The sequence below is a fragment of the Magnolia sinica genome, chromosome 6, assembly GCF_029962835.1.
Source record: "Magnolia sinica isolate HGM2019 chromosome 6, MsV1, whole genome shotgun sequence".
NCBI lineage: Eukaryota > Viridiplantae > Streptophyta > Magnoliopsida > Magnoliales > Magnoliaceae > Magnolia > Magnolia sinica.
In genome coordinates this window covers 76,453,975-76,472,649 of record NC_080578.1, presented here as the reverse complement: position 1 = coordinate 76,472,649, position 18,675 = coordinate 76,453,975, and the positions used below count along the sequence as shown (strand labels likewise).

At 39.2% G+C, this 18,675-nt stretch overlaps 1 protein-coding gene across 1 annotated transcript; it reads left to right on the top strand.

Moving 5' to 3' along the window:
- Positions 1 to 12,083: 12,083 nt before the first annotated feature.
- LOC131248891 (EPIDERMAL PATTERNING FACTOR-like protein 4) lies at positions 12,084 to 13,819 on the top strand. Its single transcript, XM_058249395.1, has 2 exons — positions 12,084 to 12,518; positions 12,603 to 13,819. The coding sequence occupies exons 1-2, from the start codon at positions 12,413 to 12,415 to the stop codon at positions 12,863 to 12,865; spliced, it is 369 nt and encodes a 122-aa protein (XP_058105378.1). The 5' UTR covers positions 12,084 to 12,412; the 3' UTR covers positions 12,866 to 13,819.
- Positions 13,820 to 18,675: the final 4,856 nt, after the last annotated feature.

Here is an 18,675-nt window from a genome sequence, read left to right as displayed (position 1 = left end):
ACTAGTGATTGATTGATTGATGTGATGTTTTGGTAGAGATTCTTTCGGGATTCGCAATGCATGGCATTTTCATAAAAATAAACACGGGCCCATAACTCTTGGCTTGGGTATCGCATCGGTGCGCAAGACGCAGCGTTGGAACCGCGGCGATGGCGCAGTTGCAATGGTACAAGTCTCGGGTCGAGTCGACCCTGATCTACACGATGCGACTTAAGGTCATGCACAAATGTCGATTATAGGTCAGGGGTTACCAAAATTTGACAACGAGGATCGCGGGAGTCTTCGGAATGGTTCGGTCTAGTATACGGGCCTTACATAAACTGAAAAATAAAAATATTAGCCAGATCTAAAGTTTTTATAACCCCATGAATGTTTCAAGCGTGGGCATATGATATCCACCATTTTATATGGTGTGGTGTTGAGACTCAAATAATGCATAATTTTCCCCATTTATATCTTGGTTTTATGAACATAAATCAGCTTAATGTTCGATTTTACTCATGTTTGTATAGCAAGGAAAATTTAAGACCTTGAATTGAAAAGGGTGCTAAAAGCATGGATTTGATGCTCAAGAATCACCAAGGTAAGGGATGGATCTTAGGCGACCAAGATTGAAGAATTCACATGCCAAAGATCCAAGAAAACCAAGTGAGAAATGAAGAGAATCAAAGATTTGAAGTGAAGAATCCTAAAATTTTTCTAAAAAAGCATATTCTGAAACTCTAAAGTCTATTTTAGCAAACTACGTAAATTTTAGGTGATTTCTAGAGTTTTCCAACTTAGTGCGAAAGTTGGAGTTCCCCACTTATAAATAAGGCTTCCCAAGGTATTCCTAAGCATCATTCAAGGCATTCCAAAGCAAGATCTAGAGTTTTTAGAGAGTTTTATAGTTTTAATTTGTTTTTCTTTATAAGCTTTTAGATATTTATTCTTTCTTGTTGCTTTCTTTCTCTATTCTAATTATGTTTTTCTAAGTTCCCTCTAGCTCAAGCTAGAAGGGAAGCACATTGGTTTAATGTTTTCATACTTATGATGATTAATTATTTTAATGATGAGAAGAATGGTGTATGCATGTTATCTATTGTTTAGGTTTAGTTTTTTATCTTAATGTGAGATTCATATGTTTCCATCATATGAGATCTGCATTGATGGGTAGGTTTACGCTGAATTGATTAGATTTTCTAGATATGAGAGGTTCTCAACCTGTTACATTTCTTTAATATTCATTATCTTATAGATATGAATTCTTAAAATCACTGGCGCTTGAAAATATATATCAATGGTGCAAATCCATGATTTTCTAATCTTTTATATCATTTATTTAAAATGTTTAAACTGTTTTATTTTCGATTAGGCCCACTATAGTGCTCGGATCCTAGTTGTGTTATCCAAGTCATCATGATTGTGGAACATTAACCTATGTGTGGAACTTTTAAGCTTAGGTGTTGTTTTAATTCATCCATTCAAAACTCCTAAAATCAAATCATCAGTTTAGTTTTTATTACTTAGTTTGTTTTGCATTTGATTTTCTCATTCTCACAATTCATCTTCCTGTGGGATCGACCTTGTATTCATAGGATATTACTTACAAACCTCTACACTTAGAGGCAAGCAATCAAGTGGCCTACTTAAGCTTTGGATCCGCCTCATTTTTGGGCTCATGCTATAAAATGACTTGGCAAAACATGTGGATGAGGTGTATTTCTCACAAACACCATAGTGGGAGTTTACCTAGCATGTGCAATCCACTTCCTTCCGTCTTCAATGGCTTAATGGGTGGGTGTGGGGTACGTAGTTTTAATGGTAAATTAGTTTGATTTTTATTTATTTATTTAAATGTTAGGGAGCCAAATAGGGCATTTGTTTAACCCTACCAAAATTTAGTGTTTTTTACAATACCACAGACGAATACCTTTAAATCCCAAATAAATATTATAGTGAGCCCCATCAAAATTTCACAGGAGTCTTATCATCTCTACGGTCTACCACAAATTTGGGCTCAGGCCTTGGGCTGGGCTAAAAAAGTCGATAGACAAAGACTCTTCTATTGCTCCACGAACTCATACGCGGGCAAGTGGTTTTGGCATGGGTTATTGATTTATTTTGCTTTATGGATTGAACCCTCATGGTCGGCCCTGCCGCCTGGGTTGTTGGTTAAGTTTTTATTTTTATTTTAAGTATCATACTTGCTATTTGAATTAGTGGTATTTGTTGTGTGATGTGGATGGTTTATGTCCCGTTGGAGTATGGATCAAAACAATTGACTCTCCTCCGAAGACGGACTAATTTCAGGCCGTGATCATTCACTTAGAAGAGGCACTCAACATCACTTGGATTCCATGGCAGACCCAGTTGATAATCCAAATCCAAAAATGCAAGATCCAACTATAAATCAAAACAGATAAATTCAACCTAATCCTCCTCTTGAGGTTGAAAATGAAGTTCATATGAATGTGTTAAACTAACCACGGACTTTATGTGAACGTCTACACCTTGAGAGATCAACTTTACCATCTTGCATAGTGTTCCCTGCTCATATAGGGAACATTGATTTTAAACCTGGTGTGATTCAATTGATTCCTCATGGCTTGGATTTTGACAGCCCCTACTTGCACCTCAAGGACTTTAAGGAAGTAATTGTAACATAACAAGTAAACAATGACAATAGGAATGCACTTAAGCTTAGGTTATTCTCATTTTCTCTAAAGGATCGGGCCAAAGCATGGCTCAACTCTCTAAGACCTAATACCATCACTACATGGCAAGCCTTAAGTAGAGAGTTTTTGAAAAAAATTCTTTCCCGAGTACAAAACAAATGCACTTAAATAGGGAATCATGTCGTTCTCCCAAAAGGGGAATGAACTATTTTCCAAGCTTAGGAGCGCTTCAAAGACCTTCTATTTACTTGTCCATATCATGGTTATGAATCATAACACGTGATTAACATGTTTCGAAATGGTCTCACCATGGATACCCGCCAGTTCATAGAGATTATGTTTGGTGGAACCTTTCTTGACAAAGATCATAATGAAGCTTGGGATTTTCTAGATATGTTAGCAGAGAATAGGCAGACATGGGATATCTCTGCTAAACCAGACCAAACTAGACTCGTTCCTAGGGAGAAAGCGAGGATGTATGTCTTAAAAGAGGAAGACGACCTTAATGCAAAATTCGCTGCATTGGCTAGAAAAGTTGAAGCCTTCGAAATTAGGAAGGTTGATATGGTTAAAGAAAACACTTCCTTTGGTAATTTTTATAGCATTTGTGGTTGTGCAGACCATGACACAAAAGATTGTCCAATAATTCCAGTTGTACAAAATATCACACTTAAGCATGAGCAAGTAATAAATAACTACTAAAGGTCAGCTATGCAACTAATGGGAAACACATATAATCCAAATTGATGTAACCCTCCTAATCTTAGTTGGAGGAATGGATCACAAATTAATGCGACTAATGCACCTCAAATGCCTCCACAAAACAACTTCTTTAGAGTATCTAACAATGTACTATATGTGTCCCCATCAAATTGATCATCTATGGAGGATGCATTGACTACATTCATGAACTCTCAAGCTCGAATGAATCAGTCTCTAATCCAATCAAATTAGGAATTAAAGACGGTTGTGGCTAGGATTGAGACTGAACTAAATGCTAGAAAAAAAGGCACCCTTCCTTCTCAACCTGTGCAAACTCTAGAAATACACATTTCATTGGAGACTCAAATCCAAGTAAGCTACATCACGAACAAGCTAAGGCCATCATTAGCATAAGAAGTGAAAAAGAAGTCAATAACAAGATAATGCAACCGGTAGAAATACCAGAGGATGAGCTACCATCTCAAGAGAATGATGAACCGGCTATGGTTCAAGAGCCATAAAAATAAACGGATAAAGAGACCAAGTCACATAAGCCTCCAGTTCCGTTCACATTTAGATTTCGGAACCCGATTGTCCCCATGAAATATCAAGAGGCGTTGGATGTGCTCCAAAAGGTTACTGTTAATATTCCTCTGCTTGATGTCATTAGACAAATTTCATCATACACTAAATATCTCAAGGACTTGTGTACTGTAAAGAGAAAATTAAATGTGCACAAAAAGGCCTTCCTTACTGAGAAAGTGAGCACTATCATTCAACAAAGGTTCGTACCCAAATACAAGGACCCGGAAAGTCCCACTATTCCTTGTATTATTGGAAATTTTCAAATTAAGCATGCTTTACTAGATTTGGGTGCACGTGTCAACTTAGTACCTTATTTGGTTTACCAACAAATGGGGTTAGGCGAGCTTAAACCAACCATGATTACACTCCAACTTGTTGACAGCTCCATTAAGGTACCAAGAAAAATTTTAGAGGACGTGTTGTCCAAGTGGAAAAATTCTACTTCACTTTAGATTTTATTGTACTATACACTGAATCATGTGTAAATGCTAGCGCTCAAGTTCCCATCATTTTAGGCCACTCATTCTTAGTAATTTCAAATACAATTATAAATTGAAGGAATGGAATGATGAACTTATCTTTTGGTAACATGACTCTAGAGCTAAATATTTTTAATTTATATAAGTAGTCCATTGATAATAATGAGATCCATGACCTAAATTTCATGGACGACTTGATAGAAGAGGAATTAGAACTAGTCTGACTAAGGAATTGATTCAAGTCTTTGGGGACTTGAAAATTTCTGATTTAGAAAAAATGCTTGCTGAAATTTGTGATAATAATGAGAGCACTACCACCTGGGACATTGGTATGTACCAATAGAGACCACGCACTCAAATCCTATCTATCGAGGACTCGCAACCTCTGCCATCGCCAACCAATGTTCAAAGCTTGATCTAAAACCACTACCAAATGAGCTTAAGTATGTATACTTAGATGACAATAAAATTTATCCTATAGTGATTTCTTCATTTTTAGACAAAGATTAAGAGATTAAATTGTTGAATGTTCTATGGGACCATAAGGAGCCTTGGGCTAGACCATTTCTAATATTAAGGGTATAAGCCCTTCTATATGCACCCATTGGATTCACCTCAATGAGGATGCTAAACTAATTTGACAACCTCAAATGCGTCTCAATCCAAACATGATGAAAGTTGTAAAAAAATGAGGTGATCAAATTGTTAAATGTGGGAACCATCTACCCAATATCTGCTAGTGTTTGGCTGAGTCCAATTTAAGTAGTCCCAAAGAATTCTAGAATAACTATCGTGCAAAATTTTAATAATGAACTTATACCAACACGTGTTACCACAAGTTGGTGTATTTGCATTGACTATAGAAAATTGAACCAAGTCACAAAGAAGGACCATTTCCCTCTACCATTCATTGATCAAGTTTTAGAGAGGGTAGCAAGTCACTCCTTCTATAGTTTTCGTAATGGATATTATAGACATAACCAAATAGAGATAGCCCTGGAAGACTAAGAGAAAACCATGTTCACTTATCCATTTAACATGTTTACTTTCAAATGGATGCCATTTGGATTGTGTAACGCGCCACCAACTTTTCAATGGTGTATGTTAAGTATTTTTTCAAATATGGTTGGGAAGTTTCTTGAGGTTTTCATGGACGACTTTTCTGTATTTGGGAATAGTTTTGAGGAATCCTCAACAATTTCTCTTGTCTTAACTAGGTGTGAAGAGAAGCACCTTGTCTTAAATAGTGAGAAATGTTATTTCATGGTTCAAAAGAGAATTATTTTAGGCTATGTTATGTCCAAAAATGGAATCGAGGTAGATCGCTCAAAACTCGACATTATTGCTAATCTACCTATCCCCCGAACTGTTAGAGATATTAGATCACTTCTAGGGCATGCTGGTTTCTATAGAAGATTCATTAAGGACTTTAGTGTCATTATTAGACCTTTAACTAATCTTCTCCAAAAGGATGTCCCATTTAAGTGGACAGATGAGTGTGCAAGTGCCTTTAATAAAATTAAATCATCCCTTACCACTACACCTATTATGCGTCTACCAAATTGTATACTTCCTTTTGAACTAATATGCGATAAAAGTGATTATGTCGTAAGGGCTATTTTGTGCCAAAGGAAAGACAAATGGCCCTACGTTATTTACTATGTGAGTAAAACTCTGAACTCGGCCCAAGTGAACTACTCAATAACTGAAAAGGAGTTACTTGCAATAGTTTTTCCTTTGGATAAATTTAGGTCGTACTTGCTAGATCCAAAGTGGTCATTTTCATAGACCACTTAGCTTTGAAATATTTGCTATCTAAGAAGGATGCAAAACCAAGACTTTTGAGATGGATCCTCCCACTCTACGAATTTGACTTAGAGATAAAAGAAAAGAAATGAGTAGAAAATGTAGTGGCTGATCACCTTTCCAGATTGGTGTTAGATGATTCTATTGAGGAGATGCATATTTAGGACACTTTCCATGATGAACAATTATTTGCTATCTCCAAATTGCCTTAGTATGCAGATATAGTGAACTATCTTTTAATGGAAAAAATGTCATATTATTGGAAGTCATAAGATAAGAAGCGTTTTGAAACCGAGGTTAGGAACTTCTTCTGGGATGACCCATATTTATATAAATATGGGACTGATTAGATTTTTAGACGTTGTGTATTAGAAGATGAAGTTCAGAGTGTTATTTCCTTTTGCCGCATGGAAGCATGTGGTGGCCATTTTTTTTCCTAAGAAAACCACTACAAAAATCCTGTAATGTGGTTTTTTCTGGCCCACCATGTTTAAAGACACTCATGCTTTCTGTGTTGCTTGTGATAAATGTCAAAGGTTGGGAAGAGTGTCCCAGCGTAACATAATGTCTTTCTCCTCAATTTTACCATTGGAGATATTTGATTGTTAGGGTATTAATTTTCTGGGCCCATTTCCATCTTCTTTTAGATTTCTTTGTATATTTGTTGGTGCGGACTATGTTTCAAAGTGGATTGAGGCAATTCCAAGTAGGACCAATGACAACAAAGTGGTCATACAATTCCTCAAGAAAAATATTTTTTCTAAATTTGAAACTCCAAAGGCCATCATTAGTGATGGCGGGTCTCACTTTTGTAATAGGATATTTGAAGCTTTTATGAAGAAATATGGCATCAAACATAAATTGAGCACCCCATACCACTTACAAATGAGTGGGCAACCTGAGATTTCTAATCAGGAAATCAAACACATTTTAGAGAAAACTAAAGGCCAGATAGGAAGGATTGGTCCCTCAAACTATCTGACGCTTTATGGGCTTATAAGACTGCTTATAAGACTCCGATTGGAATGTCCCCACACAAATTGGTGTATCGGAAGGCTTGCCACTTGCCTGTGGAATTGGAACATAGAGCCTACTGTGTAAATAAAGAAATTAAACTTTGATATGGACCAAGCAAGTGGATAAAAGAAATTAGAGTTGAATGAATTAGAGGAGCTGAACAGAGACTCCTATGAAAATTCCAAAATCTATAAAGAAAGGACTAAAGCTTTTCATGACAAAAACATCATAAAGAAGAATTTTGAACCTCAGCAAAAGATCCTATTATACAATTCCCATCTCCAGTTCTTTCCAGGAAAATTAAGATCAAGATGGATAGGCCCCTTCATTGTGAAGAATGTTTATACTCGTGGGGCTGTTGAAATTAAAAATCCACATAATGACAATGTGTACAAGGTTAATAGTCAGAGATTGAATCCTTATGTGGAAAACTTTCATTTGGGAGAAGAGTCTGTCCCTCTTCATGAGACAGAATATTCAAATTGATGCTCCTAGTCTGACAGAGCATTTATGTAGGATTTGTATCATATTCATTTTTTTTCTTTTTTTAGTGTCACCTAGCAGGTGAGTTTTTTATGGTAGGTATTATCCACCTTTTTTTTTTTGTTCTCTGCATTACATTATCATTACATTGGGGACAATGTAGATTTTAGGTTGGGGGGTGTGGAAAGTCATCTATGTGAGTTTTTTATTTTATTAGGTTTCAGTTTATTTTTTATTTAATTTTTTTAGGTTTCAGTTTTTTTTAATTAGGTTTTATTTTTTTTCTTTAGGTTTAAGTTTAATTTTTAGGTTTCTGAGAAATTTTTTTCAACGTTTTCAAAATAATATGTTTATATATAAGAATGTGAACATGATATTATGCGAATTCCAAAGGCAAAGTTAATACTTAGTCTAGGTCGATAGTAGTAAGAATTCTGATAACTAAAAATTATAGACTTGAGTTCGATTATCTAATCACTAGTTTAAAGTCAGTTGTAATTTGATGTACTAAATTCACAATACACCCTAGCTAACTAAGCGAGGAATATGATATGTGAACTAGAATAACAAATTTTGATTCAAAGAATGTTGAACAAACTAGTACCATTGATATATGCTTAAAAGAGAGAATATTAAAGAAAAAAATGATGGAAAAAGAAAATTTTATTATAGAGCATGAATGCAATGACCATAACAATCGTGTTGGTAATCCGGAGTAAGGATACCTAAGTATCCATTACTGTTACCGTTACAAGTACGATGCTTTAGGTTATGATGCAAACCCGATGGGAATCTTCATCTAAGGGTGGTCTATAATAATGAGGATATGATGATAAAAGAAGAAATGACAATAAGGAAAGGAGATAGCTAAAGATTTCATATTCTTGGGATGATTAAAAGGAATTAAGATAGGGAACATGAATATTTCTTAAAGTTAGACTAGTGTCATCGAGCACCTGAGCATATTGGATCATAACTATTCTAAATTTTGACCAGGTCTCTAAACTCAAGGATGTAACGGATTAGGAAATTGAGATCCTAATTAACCTCAGACTTAGGGTAAGTATTGTTTTGTTTTGGAATTCATATGATGAATGGAGGCATAATTGTATAAATTTTTTAGTGTTGAACTATTTTTCATGTTTTTAATATTTATAGGTAACATTTCTGGAAACCCTCATGAGACTATAGCTCGTCCACTAGGGAAAACCTATGGGTTTAAAGGCTTATTGTATATAATAAATGCAATTAAGATTGCCTGCGAAAGTGGTGTAGTTAGAATTTTGTTTTCATTTTAATTTTGTTTCTAGAATTAGTTTTTAATCTTATTTTTATTTTTTTCGCTTATTTTGCTCGGGACTAGCAAAATGTTGGTTGGGGGGTGTGTTGAGACTCAAATAATGCATAATTTTCCCCATTTATATCTTGGTTTTATGAACATGAATCGGCTTAATATTCTATTTTACTCATGTTTGTGTAACAAGGTGAATTTAAGAGCTTAAACTGAAAAGGGTGTTAAAAGCATGAATTTAATGCTCAAGAATCACCAAGGCAAGGATGGATCTTAAGAGACCAAGATTAAAGAATTCACATGTAAAAGATTTAAGAAAACCAAGTGATGAATGAAGAGAATTAAAGATTTGAAGTGAAGAATCCTGATATCGTCCTGAAAAAGCGTATTCTAAAACTTTGAAGTCTATTTTGAAAAACTATATAGAGTGAAGTCTATTTTAGCAAATTGCGTAAATTTGAGGCGGTTTCTAGAGTTTTCCAACTTAGTGCGAAAGTTGGAGTTCCCCACTTATAAATAGGGCTTCCCAAGGCATTCATAAGAATCATTCAAGGTATTTTAAATCAAGATATATAATTTTTAGAGAGTTTTATAGTTTTAATTTATTTTTCTTTACAAGCTTTTGGATATTTTTCTTTCTTGTTGCTTTCTTTCTCTATTCTAGTTATGTTTTTTTAAGTTCTCTCTAGCCCAAGCTAAAGGAAGTACATTGGTTTAATATTTTCATAGTCATAATGATTGATTATTTTAATAATGAGAAGAATGGTGATGCATGTTATCTATTGTTTACGTTTAGTTTTTTTATCCTAATGTAAGATCCATATGTTTCCATCATATGAGATCCACATTGATGGATAGGTTTACCATGAATCAATTAGATTTCCTAGATAGGAGAGGTTCTCAACCTGTTACATTTCTTTGATATTCATTATTTTATAGATATGAATTCTTAAAATCACTAATGCTTGAAAATATATATTAATGGTGCAAATCCATGATTTTCAAATCTTTTATATCATTTATTTAAAATGTTTATAAATTATTTTATTTTTCGATTAGGCCGACCATAGTGCTCGGATCCTAGTTGTGTTATCCAAGTCATCATGATTTTGGAACATTAACTTATGTGTGGAACTTTGAAGCTTGGGTGTTGTTTAAATCAGTTGAATTACATCCATTTAAAACTCCCAAAATCAAATCATCAGTTTAGTTTTTATTACTTGGTTTGTTTTGCATTTGATTTTCTCCTTCTTGTAATTCATCTCCCTGTGGGATTGACAATGTATTCACAGGATATTACTTACGAACATCTGCACTTAGAGATAAGCAATCAAGTGGCCTACTTGAGCTTTAGATCCACCTCATTTTTGGGCTCATGCTATAAAATGATTTGGCAAAACATGTGGACGGGGTGTATTTCTCACAAACACCATAGTGAGAGTTTACCTAGCATGTGCAATCCACTTCCCTCCGGCTTCAATGCCTTGATGGGTGGGTGTGGGGTACGTAGTTTTAGGGGTAAATTAGTTTGATTTTTATTTATTTATTTAAATGTTAGGGAGCTAAATAGGGCATTTATTTAACCCTACCAAATTTAAGAGTTTTTGACAATATCATAGACTAATACCTTTAAAATCCCAAATAAATATTATAGTGAGCCCCATAAAAATTTCACAGGAGAGTCTTATCATCTCTACGGTCTACCTCAATTTTGGGCTCATGCCCTAGGCTGGGAAAAGTCGATGGACAAAGACTCTTCCGTCGCTCTACGGACTCATACGTGGGCAAGTGGTTTTGGCATGGAGTGCTCATGAAAAGTCACTATGGTTGGAAGCTAGGTTAGGCCCTGACGTGATGTTATGACAAATTCACCCCCTCAACCCATTTTTTTTCATTCATGATGAGACATTATTTTAAAAAAATAAGCTTATCCAAAACTTAATTGAGCCACACAAAACAAAAGACTGGGGATTGAATACCCACCATTGAACATTCGTTTGCCTTTAAAAGTTTTGGATTAGGTTAATATTTGATTTTCAATTCATCATGTATGAATGACATAAACATCACGGTAGACACAGGCATTTCCCTCTCCTACTTTTTCATGTTGTGGGGCATGTTGAGGTCAAAATCTAGACCACCCTCCACTCAATGCCACAAACCTCATACAGACCCTGGTCATGCATAAAAAGGTGAGCAAAGGAGACCCTGACTTGAACAGGGGACCCGCCGATGCCTAAGTCAGACTAGGGAATCTAGGTATAAGTCGCGTAATGTAGAGAGAGGGTGCGAGATATTGCGTACCTGTTGCAATGGGTCCCCTGGTATTTATACTTGTGGGTTGGGTAGATCGTGTCTGTCAATCTCGGCATGATAAGCGGATATTGCAATCGTGGAGATACTCCACAATCTTTGGATTGTGTAGCGCATCGTGTCTTAATGAAGTGTATCTTTCGGCGTGATCTTCGGTCACGTCCACAGTCGGACCGGTTTTCCATCTTGGTGCTCAGAGTATCTTCATCTAGGCTCGAACTTTATCTCATCCGAGTCCACAGCTGAGCACTAGTAGTCGGGATTCATAACCGAGTCATTGGGGTTGGAATCTGTTGAATGAAGACGAGGATGAGGACGAGGACGAGAGCTCGACTCGGCCAACCTTCTCTGGATGAGGATGAGGATGAGAGCTCAACTCGACAAACTTTTTTTGGATGAGGATGAGGACGAGAGCTCGACTCGACCAACATTCTCCGGATGAGGATGAGAGCTCGACTCGGCCAACCTCTTTAGATAAGGATGAGGACGAGAGCTCATCTTGGCCGGCCTAAAATTATAGTTCAGATGTCCGCTCATGCTCGACGTGATGTTCTTCTTTCGAGGCTCTATTAATTGGTTCGGAAGGTTTAGGCCGACACTGATGGACCCAGTTTAGATTTCTCCATAACAGGGCACATTTACGTTTTAAATCTGCCCAATTTTCCGGCTCTATGTCTTAACATAACACATGAGCTGGCAAATCGCATGAACATGATGAATTTCTTAAAACGTTCCGATTAGCCCTAGCTTCGGACGTTAATGCGGTCGAGGGTCGCAAGCAACCGGCGTCCAATGTTCCATTCGGTCTCTTTGAAAATAAAATGGCAATATAGTAATAATTGCTCCTTTTCGAGGTCTTTTTAGCAGAGCAATCTCAGAAAACCCGTCTTCTCATCAATCTCCCCGCCCTCGTGCTTGGGAAAAATCCCAACTTTGCCCTATGCCGAACTTCCCTCTTTCTTCTTTGACTTGACCCACACGCTACTGCAATAATAGCATTCCCTCCCCCAATCTCCCCCCCTGCTTTTAATCCTGCGCCCCTCGTCCCCTGCTAACCTGCTCAGTCTTTAAACTCCTCCATGGGTGCCGTACACCCCTCTCCAACACGCCACCGCCGCCTCTCCTTGGCCACTGCGCTCGCTCTCCTCTTCTTCGCCACCCTTCTTTCTTCTCCTCCCTCGCTCGGTAATATAAACGAAATCACAATGTCATAGTCCCTATCAATCCAATCACTAATTCCCACCGTTGATTCTCTCTATTTTTGTTTAGGTAGCGGATTAACGGTTGAAGGCAGGAGGCTGGCAATCGAAGAAGCGAATCCGACGCTTGGGTCGTACTCGCTGGAGCGGTTCCCGAGTCGGAGGCGACTCGGTGGGCCGGGATCATCGCCTCCCACGTGTCGTTCTAAGTGCGGGAGATGCTCACCTTGCAAGCCTGTGCACGTGCCGATACACCCAGGCCAGAGTATTCCGCTCGAGTATTATCCCGAAGCTTGGCGTTGCAAATGTGGGAATAAGTTATTCATGCCTTGACACTCTCAATCTCCCTCCCTTCCTCTCTCGCTCGTTCTCTGGACAGCTTGGGAGTTTTGCCGTGTATCGATCAGAGAAAGACGTACGTCGCCCGACGACTGACACGTGGCAGCTGGTTCGGTGGATCCAGAGCGTCCATTTAGTTGGTTTCTTCACGGATCGCCTGTTGGTAGAAACCTGACCGGACAGATTGCGGTTTTCAAACAGCCAGTCGAGTTAGGAAATGGATTCAAGATGAGAAACCGATGGCTTGGAGCATTCGTTTCGTGGGATTTTCAAACGAGCTCCAGGTCAATACACGAGCATGGACGGATGTGATCCACTTCTCAACGGCCACGTGTCAGGTTTCGGATGATGATATGCCGTCCTGATCCAACGGATCAGAGTCGACTTCCTCATTCCTCTTCTCGTATGTATTTATTTTCTGTGTACGTATTTGTATTTCTGAGATTTTCCAAGACCAATCCATCTACACGCTACAATCTGTGTGCCTACATGAAGCACGTTTGCAAGATCTAATCCCTCCATCGAGAGGGTCCCACAGGGTAGATAACCCATCCTCCGCTCATCAGGTGGACTAAAGTGTTCGAAACAGATAGATAATGGTCCCACATTTTTATATTTTTTGGAATAATGTGGCTCATACCATGTGTAATCCTGCCAATAAATTTTTTGTAAACGCCATCAAGAAAGTGGGACCCAACTAGTGAACGGATTAGAATTTTGCACGTGTTTGTGGTTGGCACATGCTGCGGCTGGTCGGGCATGGAAAATGTAATTGATGAGAAAAGAGGGTGTCTTTCAATTTGTGTGTGTGTGTGTGTTTTTTTTTTTTCTTTTTCTTTTTCTTGCCTGGGTTTTTTTTGACGTTGAAAGTGTAGGGAGCTGAGATCCTGTAATTATGATGAGAAAGTGACGAGGCAATAGATATGTGATTCGCGTTCCTGTGGGCCACATTGTTGATGGATGATATATCTAAAATCCCAGTCATCAAGTAATCCTGACCATCCAATTGATGACTATGAAATGGATGGTGAAAGGTTGAGTATTGAGCGGTCCAAATTACAAGGGCAATGTCAGGTGGTTGCTGTCATTTTATCGATGTAATTTATGGGTTTTGTTCCGTCCGTATTTGGGGTCGCGGCTTCGGTGGAACCCTGTGGGCCCACGTTAACGTAATTTCCTTACATCTCTGGAATCACGACTTAAAATGAGCTGCCAAAACTGATGGACGGCATGGATGTAAGGCACATCAATCATGGTGGGCCCCACAGTCAGGGGTCCACCGAAGCCGCCGGTATTTGGGTTGTTACGCTGCCTGTTTTACGCAGCGCCTAAAACACCCATGCTCTGTTTGGCCCACCTTTTTACTGTCCACATCCATTGTGTCCATCAGGCTCTCTCCTAGATTATTACATCGGCCACACCACATGGATGGTACTACAACTTAAGATATTATGGATTGGTGTGTATTGTTAGTGTTTATTTTTATTTTTTTTTATTATTATTATTATTATTATTTTTCTTCAGGGTCTTTTGAATGTTTGGTTAAAACAAGGGTTCTCAGCTGTTGGACGAACTGGATTTACCTATACGTTATGGTGGCCCCACATAGCTTGAAGACTTTTCCGTCCGGCTTGGAATGCCGTACAGCCAAGAGTTGCCACCCACTCTGATAGTGAGCAGTGGACGCGGATTGCCTGCGACAGCCTGTCTTAGGAGCTTTCTTTGTCAGAAGTTAGGTGTGTCCACCTGATGTTCGTGAGAAATCCATCTATCCATCTGTCTCTCCAGATCAGGTTACGATGTGGGCCCAAATAATGAGGCTGGTATATAACTCAAGTGAGTCGCACGACAAGAAACAACTAGATTTGAATGTCCATATCTGAGATATTCGCAGGCCAAAAAAGTTTTGGATGAGGCTAACATGTTTCTGTTTTCAGTCATCCTAGTAGGAGTGACCTTATGAGTGGGATGGATGGCATATAGACATCTTGGTGGACCTAGGCAGGTTTTGTAGGCATCTATTTCCCTATCCAATTTTTCCTGTCTGTGCGGTCCACTTGAGTTTTGGACCTGCTTTATTTTTGGGCCCATGTGGCAAGATTATACGGCAAAACAGAAAGATGGTGTATTTGTCGCAAATATCAACGTGGCTCACTTAGCTCCTAGGAAATCCCAGTCCGTGAACAATCATAGGAGTGTAGCCCTTGATTTTTACTACTTTTAGTCTTCTTTTTTTTTTCAAGTAAAATGGATTTTTCTTTTTTAATGAGCTCTGGCGTTTCTATTTTGGAATTTTTGTTGTCGGTTGTATATGAAGCTGAAGGTATACCATCAGAAAGGGATTTTGTCTTGAACTCAAATCGTTGATCGATATAAAATTTTAAATGTACGGACGCTTTGCCCAAATCAGGAGATGGATACCGGATGTATATCAATTTCTTAGATTCGAATTCTCTACAATGGAGCGGATTAGACGTTACACTGCTAATACCTTTAGTGATGTTATTCATCTGTTAGTCCGTATTTTCGCCAATTTTTGCTAAATTCAATTAGAATGGATTACGGGTATTCATCCTTATCATCACTCATTTTTGCTAAATCCAATCATGGTTGCGTGTAATCTGGATGAATATGTGTGTATTTGGAGATTTTTAGGAATATATTAAAAGAATTTTATGGTGATATAACTTGAGTGCATCAAGCAATAATATGTCATCTACGAAGAGGGCGAGTGAAGAGTGATCATGCAAAAATGGTTACAAGAAGGTGACAAGTTTAGAAGGTTAAGTTATGTTAAACGATTACAGCAACCGTCGGAATGTGGGAATAATCTAGATAGCTAGATTAAGGCTGCAAATAACAAATGATTTCAATAAAGCAAATCATCTCATACCAACTCAATCAAACTAAATATATCTTTCAATTATCTGTCGTTTACATTCAATAGTGTAATTCTTTTACTTTTGTTAGTCATTTACATTTAGTAGTGTAATCTTTTACTTTTGCTCGCTATTTACATCTCTTAGTGAAATCTGTAGTATTAATCAAGTAGCTGTTAACTTAAGTTATAATTTGAATCTACGCTATCAGGCCTGTATCTTAGCCCATACCGTTCCATAGGCTTGTGCGGCCCTCCTGGTCGAATTCTGGCGACCCGTGATTTGTAACTGGCGTTTGCATGTGATTCTGAGTCGTATTCCATATTCCAGAGTCGACTCGACCCAAGACTTGTATCCTTACGACCACGTTGTCGCCGCGGTTCCGACGCCGAGTCTCGCATGCTGAGGCGATACCCGGGTCAGGAAATGTGGGCCCGCGTTCAGTTCAAGGAAAAAATGCCGTGCACTTGCAAACACAAGAGAACATGTCTCATCAATCACATCACATCCCATTATGTGAAGTACAAGAGCAACCCTAAAGTCAACTATCTCTCTCTCTCTCTCTCTCTCTCTCTCTCTCTCACATAACCCATACATGTCAAGTACACCCATCACTCAATCACCTTTCACCCATCCCTCTCTCCCAACACCTCTCTCTCTCTCTCTCTCTCTCTCATTATCTCTCTCCATTTTCAAGCAACCCCAAGGAGAGGAGAAAACTCCAACGTCCAAGGAAGAGAAGCTAGGTGTGGCCCACTCCCTATTACCCAATCCCACCATCCAAAGTCCATCTTAACTGTTGAAATTCACCCATTGAAGCTCTAGATCGCATTGGTGGAAGGAGGAGTCTAAGATTTTAACGGTGGGTGTTCATAGCATTAAATTTCTTTGATTTTGATTATTTGAGGGCCCACATATGGTGGGACCATTTGATGTATGGTTTGTATCGCCTTGAGGGGCCCATAGTGGCGGGGTCCCTCCACCATCTGATCTCTCTCTCTCTCTCTCTCTCTCTTCTTTTTTTGTATGGTGATGATGATGAAGAGGTGTCTGGCCCACCTGATGTGTGTATGTGTGGCCCACCAACATGTGTTAAATCCATGCCATTTAACCGCGGGACCCATCTTGATGGCGTGCCCCATCTAAGGTCGCCCGTCCGTTGGACGTCCAGTGTCCTTAGAGGAAAGGAAAATATAAATATCATCTTAATCTAAGATGAGGTGGGCCACATGTGTGGACTCACTTTGTCATACCCCAAACTCGAAAATTGGGCTTAAAAAATTCCCAATCGCCGAATCCGGAGTCGACAGCCTCCATGTACCCTATTCCCGGCTCCCGACAGCTACACACCAGGTTCCGATCCTGGAATCCTACAAGGAGGATTTCAAATATGATTTTGATAAAAGAGAGATGGGTAAGGAGAGAGGAGTTGACTTGTAGAAAAGAGGGAGAGGATGCTTGTACTTGGAATAGGGTGAGGTCGCATTGAGGTATGGAGAATGTACTTGACTTGATGGATGTGACATGTTGTAGATATTTTCTTAGAATTCGCAACGCGCGGCTTTTTCTTAGGAATGAACGCTGGCCCACATCTCCTGGCCCGGGTATCGGATCGGTGCGCGAGTCACAGCGTTGGAACTGCGACGAAGGTGCGGTCGCTAGGGTATAAGTTTCGAGTCGAGCAGACTTTGGTATGTAGGAGTCTGCTTAGGATTACATGCAAACGTCGGATGCAGGTCGAGGGTTGCCAGAATTCAACTGGAATGACCGCGAAAGCTTACGGAACAGTACAGACTATAATACGGGCCTTACAACTCTCCCCTCCAAATAAAAATTTCATCCTCGAAATTTACATAATCATTGCAAGTAGACATAACTCATAAAGAAAGAGGAAATATAACATCATCATATAAAATCGGAGACAGTATAAAAGATACAACATATAATCAACAGAATGGTGACCCCACTGAACCTTCACTAAGGGAATGGCCTTAGTCTGGAGGACCTGCTTCTTTCGATCGAGGATACGAACTGACTGCTCAATGTAAGAAGCGTCCTCACGAACCTCTAGCGGCTGCCAATCGATAACAGGAATGATGTCTAACCCACACTTCCTCAGGATAGAGACATGAAAAATGTTGTAGACGCCAGACAACTTAGATGACAAGACAAGCCAATAGGCTACGGCGCCAACGTGCCCAGTGATCTCGAAAGATCCTATGAATCTCGGGGCAAGCTTGCCCTTCGCTCCAAATCGAACTACGCCCTTCATGGGTGAGACCTTGAGATACACTCTGTCCCCGATATCGAACTCTAAGGGACGACGCCGGCGATCAGCAAAACTCTTCTGCCGGCTCTGAGCTATCCGCATCCTTTGCCTGAAGATATCGATAGCCTCTGACGTCTGTTGCACAAGCTCGGGACCTAGGAGACGCCGCTCTCTAACCTCGGTATAATAACTTAGAGATCTGCACGGTCTACTATATAATGCCTCAGAAGGAGCCATGCTAATGGTCGCCTGATAGCTATTGTTGGATGCGAATTCAGCCAATCGTAGATGCTCATCCCGGCTACCTAAGAAGTCGATCGCACAAGCTCTGAGCATATCCTCAAGGATCTGGTTGACCCTTTCAGTCTACTCATCGGTCTGTGGATGATACGCGATGCTGAGCTGCAAATCAGTGCCCATCGCTCTCTGAAAGCTCCCCCAAAACTGAGACGTGAATTTTAGGTCTCGGTCTAAAATGATTGAGACAGGAACATCGTGCAGTCTCACGGTTTCATTAATAAACAGCTTGGCGAGCCGGTCCGAATGTCAAATCTCACGAATCGCAAGAAAATATGCCGACTTCGTCAGACGGTCCATGATAACCCAGATGACGTCATGACTGCGCTAATTCGTCGGCAAACCTATGATAAAATCGA

What these genes read in the sequence shown, in the direction of transcription:
- LOC131248891 (XM_058249395.1), top strand. Translation starts at nt 12,413, where the DNA reads ATGGGTGCCGTACACCCCTCTCCAACACGCCACCGCCGCCTCTCCTTG. An exon ending in TTCTTCTCCTCCCTCGCTCG is followed by an intron (nt 12,519 to 12,602) that starts GTAATATAAACG and finishes ATTTTTGTTTAG; the next exon opens with GTAGCGGATTAACGGTTGAA.